At 43.9% G+C, this 16190-nt stretch overlaps 1 protein-coding gene across 2 annotated transcripts in view; it reads left to right on the top strand.

Annotated features, from left to right (window-relative positions):
* ADAM17 (ADAM metallopeptidase domain 17) overlaps positions 1-16190 on the top strand; it is a 29437-nt gene that overhangs the window by 9882 nt on the left and 3365 nt on the right. For both annotated transcript variants that reach the window (XM_053458831.1, XM_053458832.1), the window contains exons 3-13: positions 1712-1844; positions 1970-2103; positions 2901-2989; positions 4677-4839; positions 8950-9086; positions 9501-9587; positions 12181-12294; positions 13749-13893; positions 14326-14414; positions 15057-15209; positions 15867-16066. In XM_053458831.1, coding sequence (XP_053314806.1) covers positions 1712-1844; positions 1970-2103; positions 2901-2989; positions 4677-4839; positions 8950-9086; positions 9501-9587; positions 12181-12294; positions 13749-13893; positions 14326-14414; positions 15057-15209; positions 15867-16066 — 1444 coding nt within the window. The remainder of the gene's footprint in view (positions 1-1711; positions 1845-1969; positions 2104-2900; positions 2990-4676; positions 4840-8949; positions 9087-9500; positions 9588-12180; positions 12295-13748; positions 13894-14325; positions 14415-15056; positions 15210-15866; positions 16067-16190) is intronic.

The following is a 16190-nucleotide window of genomic DNA, read 5'->3' as shown; positions in this document are numbered from 1 at the left end:
CGCACAGAGCGGTTCGCTCTGTGCGAGTGGCTCCATTCGCACAGAGCGGTTCGCTCTGTGCGAGTGGCTCCACTCGCACAGAGCGGTTCGCTCTGTGCGAGTGGCTCCACTCGCACAGAGCGGTTCGCTCTGTGCGAGTGGCTCCACTCGCACAGAGCGGTTCGCTCTGTGCGAGTGGCTCCACTCGCACAGAGCGGTTCGCTCTGTGCGAGTGGCTCCACTCGCACAGAGCGGTTCGCTCTGTGCGAGTGGCTCCATTCGCACAGAGCGGTTCGCTCTGTGCGAGTGGCTCCATTCGCACAGAGCGGTTCGCTCTGTGCGAGTGGCTCCATTCGCACAGAGCGGTTCGCTCTGTGCGAGTGGCTCCATTCGCACAGAGCGGTTCGCTCTGTGCGAGTGGCTCCATTCGCACAGAGCGGTTCGCTCTGTGCGAGTGGCTCCATTCGCACAGAGCGGTTCGTGAGTGTGGGTGCAGGGCAGAGTGGGGGTGGGGGTGCAGGTCAGAGTGGGGGTGGGGGTGCAGGGCAGAGTGGGGGTGGGGGGTGCAGGGCAGGAGACTGGGTGCAGGGCAGAGTGGGGGTGGGGATGCAGGGTGTGAGTGTGGGTGCAGAGCAGAGTGGGAGACTGGGTGCAGGGCAGAGTGGGGGTGGGGATGCAGGGCAGGGTGTGAGTGTGGGTGCAGGGCAGAGTGGGTGCAGGGCAGAGTGTGAGTGTGGGGGCAGGGCAGAATGTGGGGGCTGGGTGCAGGGCAGAGTTGGAGACTGGGTGCAGGGGCACAGTGCAAAGTGCTGGGTGCAAAGTGCCAGTGCTGGGTGCAAAGTGCCAGGGCTGGGTGCAAAGTGCTGGGTGTAAAGTGCCAGGGCTGGGTGCAAAGTGCTGGGTGCAAAGTGCCAGGGCTGGGGCAAAGTGCTGGGCGCAAAGTGCTGAGTGCTGGGTACAAAGTGCTGGGTGCAAAGTGCAAAGTGCTGGTGCAAAGTGCTGGGTGCAAAGTGCTGAATGCTGGGTGCAAAGTGCTGGATGCAAAGTGCCAGGGCTGGGGCAAAGTGCTGGGTGCAAAGTGCCAGGGCTGGGTGCAAAGTGCTGGGTGCAAAGTGCCAGGGCTGGGGCAAAGTGCTGGGCGCAAAGTGCTGAGTGCTGGGTACAAAGTGCTGGGTGCAAAGTGCAAAGTGCTGGTGCAAAGTGCTGGGTGCAAAGTGCTGAATGCTGGGTGCAAAGTGCTGGATGCAAAGTGCCAGGGCTGGGGCAAAGTGCTGGGTGCAAAGTGCTGGGTGCAAAGTGCCAGGGCTGGGTGCAAAGTGCTGGGTGCAAAGTTCTGGGGCAAAGTGCCAGGGCTGGGGCAAAGTTTCTTGAACAGTAATAGTCCACCTCTTTTCAGAATGTTTGGGGTTATTTTGTTTCATAAATATTGTGTTTGGGTTCTTGTACTTTGAAAATATTGTTTTTTATTACATCATAACAAAATAAGAATGTTAATGTAAATTTTAAGTTGTTTTTTAACATCCAGTTCATTAAATTCTTTTAAATAAACGAAAAATTTGCATATTGTTTTTTTTTATCCGATTAATCGATTAATCGAAAAAATAATCGGCCGTTTAATCGATTATTAAAATAATCGTTAGTTGCAGCCCTATTCAGTACATTTAGTTACTGTGTTTAAATTACCTTTTTGGAACCGTTTGCAGCCGGCATGATTTTCCCTTTCTGTCTGCAGTGAACCTTGACTCCATGCTGGCGGACTACGATGTCATCTCCATGGCCGGCATCCAGCAGCACTCCTTGAGGAAGCGCGATTTGGAGTCGGAGTCCCAGCTGGAGAGGATGCTGAGCTTCACCGCACTGCACAGGTAGACGAATCGCCCGAGTCTGTCACCTCTCTCTAGAACCGCTCGCCGTGTTTTATGTATGTATGTTCTTTTTTTGACATGTCTACCTTAATAAACTATGTAAATCTTTTTTATCTCTTTCATAGACATTTCAAATTATACTTGACATCAAGCGCTGAGCATCTTTCAGAAAACCTTAAAGCTGTAGTAATGGATGGGAATGGCAGAGAAACGGAATACCATGTAAAGAAATCAGACTTTTTCACTGGCCACGTTGTAGGTAAGTTAACCATCGCTGAAGTCATTTTGTGGGGTTCTTCCATATTACGTTAAGGACACATTCAATGGTTTTTGACGTAGAATAGAGAGACAGTTTTTTAAAATCACCAATGGAGCCATAACCTTTCATGTCTTCTTCACGATGACCATGTAGCCAACGGCTTGCGATTGCAGTCCTGTAACGTTCTTGTGTGGCTGTTGGTAAAGGCTCTCTGTTTTGCTATGATGTGTTGGCACACCATATAGTAGAAGCATTGTCAGGAACATATATCTGATGAGTGGGGATAACTGAAAAGCCTCTTGTTGTAGGCAGTACTTCCTCTTTTAATGAAAACCCTATTCCTGTGAAATGCAAATATAGTTATCTTAGAAGAAAAGGTAGTCCAGTCAGAATGAAGCTTTAAGCACACTACCCCTTTCTCAAGCCCAGAATTAGCAAATATCTGTTGCTATCTGTCTCTTAGATGACGCGGAGCTGTGGCTGGGAGTCCTTAGGCGTTGCAGTTGAGGTTGCTACCCTTGGCTTGTGTCTTGATCCTGTAGAATACGTTGTTTTGGTCTCTACCTGTTAGGCTGCAATCTACATGATATCCTAGAACTGCTTGGGCGCCTGTGGCTCAACTTTAATCTTATCACCGTTTCGCCCATGGAAATGCGAACCATCCACCAAATCCTACGCTATGACGTATTCGTGCCTTTAAAACTCAATTTATTTGTGCACTTCTACTTCGTTTGCAAACATAAACCTTTAAAGCCCTCATTGCTTTCATATTTCTCCTTTTTTATATTTTATTAAAGGGGAGCACAATTCAAAGGTCCTGGCACACATTGGTGATGGAGATTTTACGGCACGGATAACAACCGACGGAGAAGAGTACAACGTAGAGGTATATTCAATATAGGGGACTTTACCGTATCATGTGTTTAGGGTTACAATATATTTCTGTATATAAGATGTCCTCTTTATAGCGTAAAAAGATCACAGTAGTGCTTAAATGACTCATAGGAGTGAGTGTTACGCTAATGAGTGAGTGTTAACGGCTGTAAAAGCACTCCCACCAAACACTATTGCATTATAAGGAATTTAAACGACCAAATTTCTATCTGGCATCCATGTCCTGCTGTTGGCATTGACAGTGCAGGAAGGGATGCCTTAGTGTACATATGTATGTGTGTGTGTTTATATGTATGACTATGTATGTATGTATATGTGTATAAACACAGATCAGCCATAACATCGATAATCTTGTTATCATGGCACCTGTCAGCGGGTGGGATATATTAGTGAAATTTCGTCCTCAAAGTTGAAGTTAGAAGCAGGAAAAATGGGCAAGCGTAAGGATCTGAGCAACTTTGACAAGAGCCAAATTGCATTTTAAAAGCGTCTCCAAAACTGCAGCTCTTGTGGGGTGTTTTCGCTCTGCGATGGTCGGTACCTATTAAAAGTGGGTCCAAGGAAGAACAGTTGTGAACCAGCGACAGGGTCATGGCCAAGGCTCATTGATACATGTGGGAGGCGAAGGCTGGCTGAAAGCGTTAATGTTGGTTCTGAGAGAAAGGAGTCAGAACAAACAGGGCATCACAGTTTGCAGCGTATGGGGCTGCGTAGCTGCAGACCAGTCAGGACGCCCATGCTGACCCCTGTGCACTGCCAAAAGCGCCTACAGTGGGCATGTGAGAATAAGAACTGGACCACGGAGCAATGGAAGAAGGTGACCAAGTCTGATGAATCACCTTTTCTTTTTCATCACGTGGATGGTCAGGTGCGTCACTTACTTGGAGAATACATGGCACCAGGATGCATTATGGGAGAAGGCGAGCAGGCGGAGGCAGTGTGATGCTTTGGGCAATGTTATGCTTGGGTCCTGCCGCTCATGTAGATGTTACTATGACACATACCACCTACCTAAGCATTGTTGCAGACCATGTCATGGACACGGTATTCCCTGATGGCATTTGCCTTTTTTCGACAGGATAATGTGCACTGCTGCAAAGCAAACGTGGTTCATTAATGGTTTGAGAAACACAACAAGTTCAAAGTGTTGACTTGGGCTCCAAGTTCCCCAGATCTCAATCCATCGAGCATCTGTGGGATGTGCTGGACAAACAAGTCCAATCCATGGAGGCTCCACCTCGCAACTTACAGGACTTAAAAGGTCTGCTGCTGACGTCTTGGTGCCGGATGCCACAGCGCACCTCCAGAGGTCTAGTGGAGTCCCTGCCTCCACGGGTCAGGGCTGTTTTGGGGACAAAAAGGGGACCTACACAATATTAGGCAGGTGTTCATATCTGTGCATGTATGATATATTTTCTTTAGTAACACTTTGCTGACTAATATTCCCTAGAATTGTCCTGTTCCCATTGAGAAGGATATTGAAACGATAAAAGTCTTAATGTCCACTCAATGTAAATATTGCTTGGTTTCAGTTTTACTCGCACCCAAGTTTACCAACTATATATACATTTAATGAGATCAGGAAATCTCCATTCTGTTAGCGTCTCGATTGTATTATTGTGTGTACGATGCATCTATATCAGTTTATCGACCTTCACTTTACGTTCCTCATCTTTCAGCCTCTGTGGAGGTTTGTGGAGAACTCATCAAGGGAGAGCATTCTGGTTTATCGATCCGAAGATGTAAGAGACTTCTCTCACCGCAAGGATTCAAAAGTTTGTGGCTACATAAAACCTAAGGAGGATGTCTTTAAGAACGAACGGGACACGGAACAAAGTGAAGGTTTGTGGTCTTTCTTTTCATGTTGCCGTAGCAACCTCAGAATACGTTCTTATACTCGGATTTTTTTTTGCATAGAATTATCACATAGCATTTATAAAAAAAAAATACTTGGTGTTCTTTTTGTGCGGTGCGTTTTAGCAGTAGCAAGTTTCACAGAACATGAAATTGATGAGCTTCAAAGAGGTCCTGCCCACTCACTTAAAGTCATAATCAAGAACAGATAGAGCGTGGGCAGATCTGGTACCAGACCTCAATGTGTGAGCAGCTGGGATGCTGCTTCTTTATCATCTTAACAGGGGCGGGGGAGATACCAACTGATGCTAAAATTGGAAAACAAGCCACTTGTGGCCCCTGTAGGAGAGGTGAGACCCGTGTAGTAAATGAATGTGAAGTATTTGGTTTGTACGATCAACTGATCTTAATTTCACGCAGCACTTAGATTCTTTCTCTGAAAACCGCCGTCATGTTCTGTGTTGTATGACATATTTTATACGTGTATTAGGAATATTTTATACGCGTATTAGGAATATTTGTTGGGAAACGGCTAGCTTGTGAAGTCAATTTACTGTTGACAAGATTGTCCTTTTTGCATACATCGGGAACTGGAAAGCGGTGAATAGCCAGCGGCGTGTTTATTCCCTGATGTTGTCTCTAATATAGCCGGATGCTTAACATTGATAACGAGACCGTTCCGATTCTTTGTTAATCAGAACTCACTAATTTTGCCGGCTGATGTCGCTTTAGCTTTCAGACTTGGTAAAGGAGGTAGACTCTGGCTACCTGCCTGTAGGTCTGTTCGTGACGTTCAAAGATACATTCTGTCCCTTGGCAGCAAGCAGCTCATTAGGGAATACGGTGTGTTCCAAGCTGCAACATATCCAGGACACCAATGTTCTCCGTAACGCATAATGTCTGACGAACAATCTCACTCTACTTGTAATAGAGATTATACTTCATGCTTTAAATTCCACGTCATGTGTAAATCCCTTGATCAATAGTTTGAAATACTTCTTAAAGGAGCTGGACAGATCCTCGAGGACCAGGTGGCCATGACTTCTAGGATTGTAATGTTGGCCGTTATATCTCTGCAGTTGCATCACTTTTGCAGATCAATGTATAAAACTTAATGTGGATCCTAAATCCCACAGTGTTAAAAAAAAAAATATTCATTGTGACATCCATCAAGCTGCAGGAGATCACAAATCCTGGCATTTTGCCTGTGTCCCCGGCAGCCTCGTTCCAGCACCATGCAGAGTCCCCGAAATGAATCGAAGTAACAGACTGCTGACAAAAGCCTTTTGTGATAGTAACAATGTGTATAGGAGAGGGGTGTGTGTGTTTTACATGTGGGGGGGCTAGTGGCAGATTGTCGAGGCGGTGTGTGTGAACACTTGGACATGGTGTATAAAATCACAGGTTTTGTTACAGTGTTGGATGCTCCAGAGCTTTCTTTATTTTTGTAACCCTCTTCTGGTCATTATATTTTATGTCTTTCTCACCAACCATGAAATTCTCCTTTAAGGTTTCATGTTTTGGGTCTTTCTACCAAGCGTAATTTCCATCTGTTTTTGTCAGAATCTGTGAAGCTTCCTTATTTTGCCATTGGGGGTTTCTGGCGTTTAACCTCTCGTGCCCTTTTGCTTAATAGCGGCTACAGATACATAGAGCCGGTCCCTTGTGCCCGTGAAGCTAATTCCTCACCCACACACGGTTATTTTTATCCAGCTGACATAATCGTGTGCGTCCTGAGCCACACAATGACACCGACTACAGTGTGACTCTTTGTGCTCACTGGATTTAAAATGCTTTGTACTCTCTCTGTACTAAATTACGCAGCCCTACCGGATCCGTGTGTACAGCCATACATGCCTGGCGTATAGTTCAAATGTGTTCTGTAAAAATGTAACATTTTTGTCAGTGTTGTGCAGCCTAATTTTAGGTAATTACATTGAAGTCATGGCACTGCTTCAGAAAATAACCCGGGATTATGCAAAATGTCATTCTCAAAAAATGTAGGTTTAGAATAGACGGGGGAAATTCCCTTCTGTGTATGATGTCATACCCTGGAGTTTTTAGCTCAAGGTCTTTTGATCTCTTTTGTAGTATTTCTCAGATCTACCGCAGTGTTTGCTTTCATGGGCCACAGTGTGCCGTAATAAAATGGGATATTTTTGGTGTACAATTTAATGTGATATTACCAAGACCTAAAAACAAGATGCGATACTCATTTGTGGGGGCTGGGGGTTCTGACTTCCAGCAGTAGTGGCTGTGGAGATAGCGACGGGCTGTTCTTCCTCCATTCCTCCATTCTAGTGCGGATCTCGATAATGACGTAAGCCGTCTCCGGGGAGTGCGAGTCATTTTCCATAAAGGCGCCAAGTGAATGACTTATAAGGCTACATTAGGAGGACACTCCAGCCATCATATGCACCTTAATGCGCATGACATCCGTGCTGCCCCTTTTCCAAATACATGGGGGGGCTTCTGCAGAACCCTCTAATGCATTTGCCCCTTTCCCCACTGCCCGTATACATTGGTCCCATGTAATTCAGTGTTAAATGAGCTGTCTCTTGACCCTTTGAATACAGGGCCAGCTCAGCCCTTCTTGCTGGAGACTCTTGCCCGTGTTGGCCCTTCTTAATGAATAACAAAATGTGGGGGGTTGAAAATAACTCTCCTCCGTACTCACCTGTGAACGCTCTCCCTAGTGAATAAACCTCAGGGTCCCTAGCGAGACTTGCAGAGGTGATTGGTGCGTATGGACCATTTAGTGAAGATCATTGCTTCCTGCCCCTGGCTTCGCATCTGTTTATTCATATAGTTTTCTGTATAGGGGGAACCCGTTTACAACGAGTAATTTGCCCTTATTCTCAGCTGTTGTGTATGTATCGGCGGGAAGAGATCCACTCGTACGTCTCTTTTTCTCAAGCCAAGTAACTGCAGGGATTTAAGGAGAGGATAAACAGAGACGGATCCTGTAGAAGTGAATGACTCAAGCTAAAGAAACGTAAACATTTTGGGTGTTGCGGTGGTTTAACGGATTAAAGGCGGATATGAAAAAGGTCGAAGAGATAGAGAAAAATGTCAACCCAGAGCTGTCTGGACTTCGGGGAAATGTAGACTTCAGCAGCTCCGGGTCAGCTGTGTAAATAGAGGCTGCTTTTGAGACTAATACGTCCTGCATAATAAGTGAGGAGCTGTAGACTTGTGTCGGCTCCCGAAGACCACTTATTATTGATGTGTCTTGAATGAAATAAAATGAAAGCGCTAAATCTTGTTTTAATAAAGAATTCTGTGTGGTGCCCCATTGGTATTTATTGCTCTGGGTTGAGGGGTCCAGTAAACTCCCTCTAGCTTAGAATTTTGAATTTCTTTCCATTAAATCACTGAGGCGTGTAAATAAACATGCTGTCCGCCGGCAGAGCGATGTAATGTGTTACCACACACCTCCCAGGTGTCCCTTTCGAGGAGGATGCGCCCCCTTAGGAACCAAATCCTTCTCATACTGCTGTAATGTACTAAAAGTCAGTATAATGTATATAAAGAGAAAACAATGTATCTAAATTAAACTGAGTAGGATACATTTTCCTTTTTCTAAGTATTTACTCCTTTTATATAAATCCATAGGCTATCAGTAGGTCGAATAAGAAGTCTTAGTAAAGCCCTGCCCCTTATCTACCCTATAACTATACAGCCCTGGAGCAAGCATGTTCCTCCTTACCCATTTGCAGTGTTAAGATGACGTTTAAATGATGTATTATGCCCGGTCCGCTTGGCCATTCTCACAGATTCAGTCGGTAAAATGATCTTATTGCTTCTCACACTTTAGCTCCAATTCTCTCAAATTTGAAATGTTGTTTGGTAGAAGCTGGATATCCGGGGGGCATCACGGATTTATTATAATATTTTTTTTATATAGCGCGAACAATTTACGCAGCGCTTCTTACAATACATATATTCATGGGGTATGACAAGACATTGACGGACAAACCGATACATTAGGTGGCGAGGGCCTTGCTCTAACAGCAGTGTGTCGTGATTGTGTATCTCAGCAGCCCGATCTACCTTCCTTCACATTAATTTGGTGTGTATTTTTTCATCTTAACGCAGAGCACCTACACCGGAAGAAGAGACAGAAGGCAGGCCCAGACCCTCTCAGGAATACTTGTAAGATGCTTGTGGTAGCAGACCACCGCTTCTTCCAGCACATGGGCCGCGGTGAGGAGAGCACCACCATCAACTACCTGGTAAGTACTCAATCATTCAGCAGACGTACTACGAATACACGCTACAGAGAGCTGGCTATTCAGAGCCATCTGCTGGTTCTCCGTGGATAGAACAGTCACCAAGACTGTATTTATATTCCTGTATTTGTGTAATTCCGAATAAAACGTTCTAATGAAGAACAATATGAAAGATAAGGGAATGTAGGGAGGGTTAAGGAAATCATTAGAAGGGAGGGTTGTATCGTGAACTGGATGTGAGCGCATGAATTGCGTGTGTTAACTAATTACAAATACTTGGCATTTCAATAAAGTGGACTTTAGATAGATAGGTAGATAGATATATATATATAAATATACACAATGACATGCTTATTCAGTGTTTAGAACCGCGCTTTAATGTGTATCCAACTGTCCATTTTCATCATATGGCCATAGATTGAGCTTATTGATCGGGTGGATGACATCTACAGGAACACTTCGTGGGATGCCCAGTGGAAAGGATACGGAGTACAGATAGAGCAGGTATTTGTAAATGCATGTTTGGAGTGATATTGAAATAAATGAAATTAAGTAATTGGCATGATTTGTGCACCTAAGGTGAGGGCAATGAGAGGTTTGGCCTAATTCCCAACCCTATGAGTACAGTGGGTGTGAGGAGCAATGCAGAGAATGCTATATTGTCAAATACGTTGTGGTAACATGGGGATTGGATGGGGGAAAATGGAGTAATGTTTTATTTTTGGTGACTAAAACAGTTTAGAGCACACAGGTTGTTCCATTAAGGATAGCTGGTGTGCCGTAATCCATTATTGGGGGGGGCACCTACACACACGCGCACACCTGCGCACACCTACACGCGCACACCTATGCACACCTACACGCGCACACCTACACACACCTACACGCGCACACCTATGCACACCTACACGCGCACACCTATGCACACCTACACGCGCACACCTACACTGCACTCCATGTCTGTTGGAGGGGAATGGTGTACCTATCTATTCCAGCACAACAACTTATCTGAGAGAAATACAATTGAAAAGAAAATGTTTTATGTCATTCAATAATCCCTGTAATTCTGTTTTTCGTAGCATCTCTTAAAATCACTCATTATTCCTAATTAGCTCTTATTAAATATATTTTTTTTTTTGTATTTTACTTTTACTGTTGAGTGCGCGTTTTTTTTTTTTCTTTTTTCTTCTTCAAACAAAATACCGGAGAAATACATTATGCCCGAGACCCCTTGTGCTCTCCCCCCAAGGCACGGCAATAAACAATGCTGGGCCTGGCGTCTAAGTGGCGTTTAATGTACGCCGAACAGATGGCTGTCAGCACTCCCCGAACGCTGCTTCCTGGGAAATGAAAAGGAAACCTCTGTGGTTTCCAAAGATCTGTCAAACCCGCTTTTGCCTCTTGTGAACCTCTTCCTGAAGGCCGAGGAGTAACGCTTCCATGTCTATCAAACATACGGTCCGATCGCATCTGACACTTCGGTCACTCGTCTGGCATCCGACTCAACCCAACCGCAGCGTATGAGGGAATGGCGAAGGCGAGCCCCGCGGAAACACGGCCGGGATAAACATTTATTCCCCTGCGTTTTTTGAGCGTTCTATGCTGGATCCAGTTGCTGAATATAATGATCCTTTCATTGTTGGATTTGTTGGAATAAAGCAGCTATTGTTTTGCATGGCACTAAGCCGACTGTTATCAACATTTTAGTAATCATCTGAGTTCTTTGCAGACTTCATCATACTTTCCTGCTGCTATTAATAATAATAATAATAATCATATTATTATTATATTATTTCTGTTTTTTTTAGGGTACATCCCTTAATACAAAAAACACCAGCATAATCTGTAGCGCAATTATGATGGGGATGAGGGCATTACCCATAACATTACAAGTGAAAATATACCATGTTAATAACTAGATGAAGCCGTGCTGGTATAAAATGAGAAGGCAGCCCTGCTTTGGAAGCTTTCAGTGTATTTAGTGAATAAGCGCCTGTCTGCTTTAGACCAGGGTTTAGCTGTCTCCCCTCTCTTGGTGCCATAAAAGCCGGCCTTTTTTCTGTTGGGCTGATATCTGCTGCCGGCCACTAACACACACAGTGGGCTATCCAGATCAGAGCGTGGGCACAGATGGCACCGGGGAGAGATGGGTGACGGGAGACGTCCCTGGCAGGAAGGAATCAGCTGCTGAACAGACGGTAGAAGGCTGGGAGACGGAGGTTACCAAATGACAAGACTCGAAGGAACGGGAGTGTTGGCGGATATTAATCCTTTGCGTGCTGAAGACCTGGGCAGAGAGAAATGATGTAGTAGATGGTATCCACAGGATCTACAAGAAATAATAAATGGCATATTCACAGCAGGGAACCTTTCAGCAAAGCCATACCTTTTGAGTTTTTTGTATAAGTTAGTGTCTATTTTTGTCTTAAACGCTTAATTCTAACTTAAAAATCAAGACAAACCTTAATATCAAAGATTTTAGTCATTTTTGGTATAATCATTTTTTTTATTTTTTTTTTTTTTGAGGTACAGCGCATCATTGATAAAACGTTATAAGTCACCTATTATAAAATTTCACTTTATACATTTTACAAGTAAATATTCCTACAAACGTTCTGCTTAAACATGCTATCTAAGCTTTGTCAGACCATACAAATCCTTTACATGTATGGTCTTAGCGGTTCTAGGACGTTCCTCCAAATGGTACGAAGCGTGGTTTTTAGGCATACTTTTCCATTAGCATTGAAGCACGTTATTTTTATACCCTCTCTTGCCCTCTGCAAGCTAGAACCTTTTCCCACTTGCCCCAGTATTTTCTGTGCCAACCCCAGCTTCGAGTAAGGTATCCACAGTAACTTCAGTGCAATCACCCCAACTATTCAGCATTTATTTATACCGTATAACAAGGTCTTTTGTGAATTTCTTGAGTTTATACGCTGCATTTTACGCAGGCGCCCAGAGCAGCAATCGGACATCCATCGCAGTAAGCCTTTTCTCTTGGTGATGGGCAGCTGCTTCTTCATTAAATCCATTGATGAGCCTGTAGATGACAGTGTTGGGGGCAGATTGTTCATCTGTTTGTGCTTTTCTCATACAGATCATTGTGCACAAAGTTCCTGAGAACGTAACCAATAACCGAAGACACTATAACATGGCGAAAAGTTGGCCTGATGACCGGAAAGATGCTTGGGATGTGAAGCAACTGCTGGAGGTAGGCTTTGGAGCGTCAGAGACCCTTCATGAGCTGTCTGTGAATGGAGAACAGTGATTTGGTGTGACTGCTGGTGGATGCCAAAGTTTACTCTTTACTAGAATGGTGTTAAAGTGCGTTACTATGAAGGAAAATTTGTAGACTGGTGTTCAAATGTTTATATTCAAATGTATAACTCAGCTGAACGTTATAGCTTATAGTGCTAATGATGTTGGCACTTGATAAAGAATGAATACATCCTTAATATCTCCATTTTCTGTATTGTGAATCTTTTTACATTTAAAGGGGAACCCCCTCCGTAATGTTATACTGTTTAGTTACTGCTGTTTGGTAATATGGGGTATGTAGTAATAGTCACAGTAGTCTCATCAATAGTAACAGAATACATCTTCTGCATCGAGTAAGAAAAACCCACTTAGCACAGATTGCAGAGTACCTTCCCGATATATCTATGACACGTACAGAAAGAAAATCTACGGGAACTCCTGGATTTAATAACTCGTCAGACCTCCTTTGGCAGCAATAACCTCAAACAAGCGATTCCGGGAGCTGCGGATCCGACCCGCACAGCGTTCTGGAGGGATTTTAGACCATTCTTTCTTATAAAACTGCAAAAGCTCAGCCGTTTTCCTAGAATGTCTGCTGTGAACGGCTCTCTTTAGGGCATTTCACCAAATCAAAAGGTGGATTATTCTTTTTTGAAACCCTTCTGTAGTAGATGTATTTTGATGTTTAGGGTCATCGTGCGGCATTACACAGCTTCTACTGAGCTGCGGTTGGCGGGCAGCATTATCCTGTATATTATCTTGGGAATTTATTGTCCCCTCGATGATGGCAAGCTGTCCGGGCCCTGAGGCAGCCCTAAATCATGATGCTCCCTCCGCCATACTTTACCATTGGGATGACGTATTCATGGTAGTATGCGGAGGGAATGTGACTGTTTGATAATTTGTCTGTTATTAGTTACAAACGGATTGTGTTGGTTCGTTATTGTAACTTATTCATAAAGGCTGGTAATTCCGAAAGGTTCGCTTGGTTTTTTGTTGCCTCTGAAATTAAGTATGAATGTAACGATTTTCACATTTTCTGATGAACAAAAGTTCTTTAAAACACAGAAATCCCTTTCACAGTAGGTAATCTGCATTGCAAATAGCAGCTCTCCAACAAATATAATTACATGTAAAAATGTAAGAGGGAGGTTGAGGGGGTGTGAGGTGCATGGATATATGAATGAAAGTCTTTTCAGGCTGTGCGTAAGAATGACTCGTGTCTTTCAGTTTAGTTGCCTTTTCTAGATGCCATTATTTTGTTTATTTATATTTTACCCTCTCGTACACAATCAGTGGCTGAAAATATGATGTTTTTGCAGTTAATTCCGTGCCAACCATGTGAAAGTCTTTTAGTTTATCACAGTGAGATGTTCTTCAGTAAAAGTCACAACTGTCTGATTTCAGCAATTCAGCCATGACATATCCGACAGAGCTGCTCAGGTCTGCCTGGCGCATCTCTTCACGTATCAGGACTTTGACATGGGGACTCTGGGACTTGCGTATGTAGGTTCCCACAAGCCAAATACCCATGGAGGCATCTGTCCAAAAGGTTGGTGAATCTCTTTGGGTCAACCTGTTTTCACTGTCGGTGGAGAGAGACCTAGGGGTAGCTGCTCTCCAGCTATTGCTGGAAGATAGCCCTTCCAACCCAGCTATCTTATAAAGGGGTAACCTTATACTTGGAGGAGTAGGTAACATTGTTTAGTTTATTTAATAGAAATCAACAATTGCTGATTCATGTTTCGAATGAATGTCCATGCATTTCTGGGGATAAACGGATAAAATGTGTCTACATTGCCCATCTCATAGATTTGCAGACCTTTGACTGACTCGGTTCTTACTGATCATTTAGACTGTGAGGCATTAAGTGCCGCCACATTTACTGCCCTTGCATGGTGGCATAAATCATCCAAGCACAGCACGGTTATATTATTGAATGATCAATCCTGGCTTTTCCTTGTGTTTTTTTTCCTTCCCATAGCTTATGAAACAGATTCCTTGAAGAAGCCGATATACCTAAACACTGGTCTGACCAGCACCAAAAACTATGGGAAAACCATCCTCACCAAGGTACAGTGCATCCCACCTACTATATAAAACAGTAAATAATAATCATCATGGCCGCAGTCTGTTGGTATATCTAAATGTGGGTATTGCATCGCAAACTGTATAGGCTTTGTTGCCCCAGGTTATATTATACTTGAATGTAAATATAACCAAATACATTATAATTCACATTTGTGAGCCAGCATATGATGCATTATAACATATAAGTATAGGATCAGCCTCATATTTCCTAAAAGGAAACAAAAAATCAGTTTATGTAGACCCATATTGTATATTAATAGTGAGAACATTTTAATTACGGCGTTGTTAAGGTTTTGTTTAAAAATGGCGGCTGCTGTTATTGCCGCAATCAAACCTATAGGGTCAATTAAGTTGCGGATACATTCATGCTCCAACGCCATATCTGGGCATTTACAAAGTCATTAAATGTATATCGGATCCATTAGTTGTTAAATATAATACAAATAAAATATCTCCTTTATAGCATTTAAGAGAACCATGCAAAATAGACCAGCATGTATTAAGTGCATGGAGTGAGCTCTGCTGTTTGCAGCTTGGGGTCGGGATGCTGTGAGGAAGACGCCATAGAGGATAACCTTTTTCCGATGACCTGTTAATGTAGATTTCCTCTACGCTCTCGTTCAGGAAGCAGACTTGGTTACTACTCATGAACTCGGTCACAACTTTGGATCGGAACACGATCCTGACAGCATGGAGTCCTGTGCTCCCAGCGAGGATCGGGGAGGAAAATATGTCATGTATCCCATAGCCGTGAGCGGGGACCACGAAAACAATAAGGTGCGCTTCAGTCATCCTAACTCGGTGCCCTTAATCTTCCGTCATTGTAGTGTTTTACGGGAATGTATGGCAAGGGAAGAAAAACCTTCCTTCTGCTTAATCTTTTAGCCGCTTGGCCAGCAAATGCAATAAACTGGCCAAAGTAAACACAAGGTTACCGCTAAGCCATTGTGTGCAGCGAAGGATGACTTCTTCTTACAAGCATCAACCCAGTCTGCATAATGCTGCAGTATATTGCTGGCCGTCCGGTATAATGTGTGCGGTGGCCAGAATTCCAAAAGAACCTTCTGGTCCATGAATTTCCACCATAAACTTTTATCCTATGAGATCTGAGCCCAGCGACGCTCCGCTTCCCCCGCGTAGATACCTTTTAATGGGACGTTATTTCCGGCTCTGTCTCCTTTACCTTCCTTGTTGCTTAAACAACGCATCTGACATTTTCGGGCGAAAGTCCATGCTGTCTTTTGCTTAGCAGTTTCACTAAATAACAACCGAAAGTTTTATTTGGAAAATAAAAGGACCGTTTGAGACCCTAAACAATCCCCGAGTTCCGAGTCATTATTTTGTATATCTGTTGTAATGCCCAAAAGATGGGACATGTAAATCTTTTAAGCCGTTAAAAAATAGCTGTTCTGTTTTCTATACATTTGCTTTTAGATGTTCTCGAGCTGTAGTAGAGAATCCATTCTGCGCACGTTGGTGAGCAAGGCCTCGCTCTGCTTTAAAGAGCGCAACAACAAGGTGTGTGGCAACTCCCGCGTGGACGAGGGGGAAGAATGCGACCCGGGTCTGCTGCATCAGCACAGCGACCCGTGCTGCACGTCGGACTGCATGTTCAGGCAGGGCGTCCGCTGCAGGTGAGTAGAAGAGGCTACAGTGTGACAAAACGCCATTTAATGGACATTAAGTGCACTAATAGGAGTAGGATTTAATAAAAAAAAGAGCTGACTACTAAAGGTCTGTGCATTGCCATAAAGAACA

This window comes from Spea bombifrons, chromosome 3 (genome assembly GCF_027358695.1).
Source record: "Spea bombifrons isolate aSpeBom1 chromosome 3, aSpeBom1.2.pri, whole genome shotgun sequence".
Lineage (NCBI taxonomy): Eukaryota > Metazoa > Chordata > Amphibia > Anura > Pelobatidae > Spea > Spea bombifrons.
The sequence above is the reverse complement of the archived record's forward strand: the minus strand, read 5'-3'. Positions and strand labels throughout refer to the sequence as shown.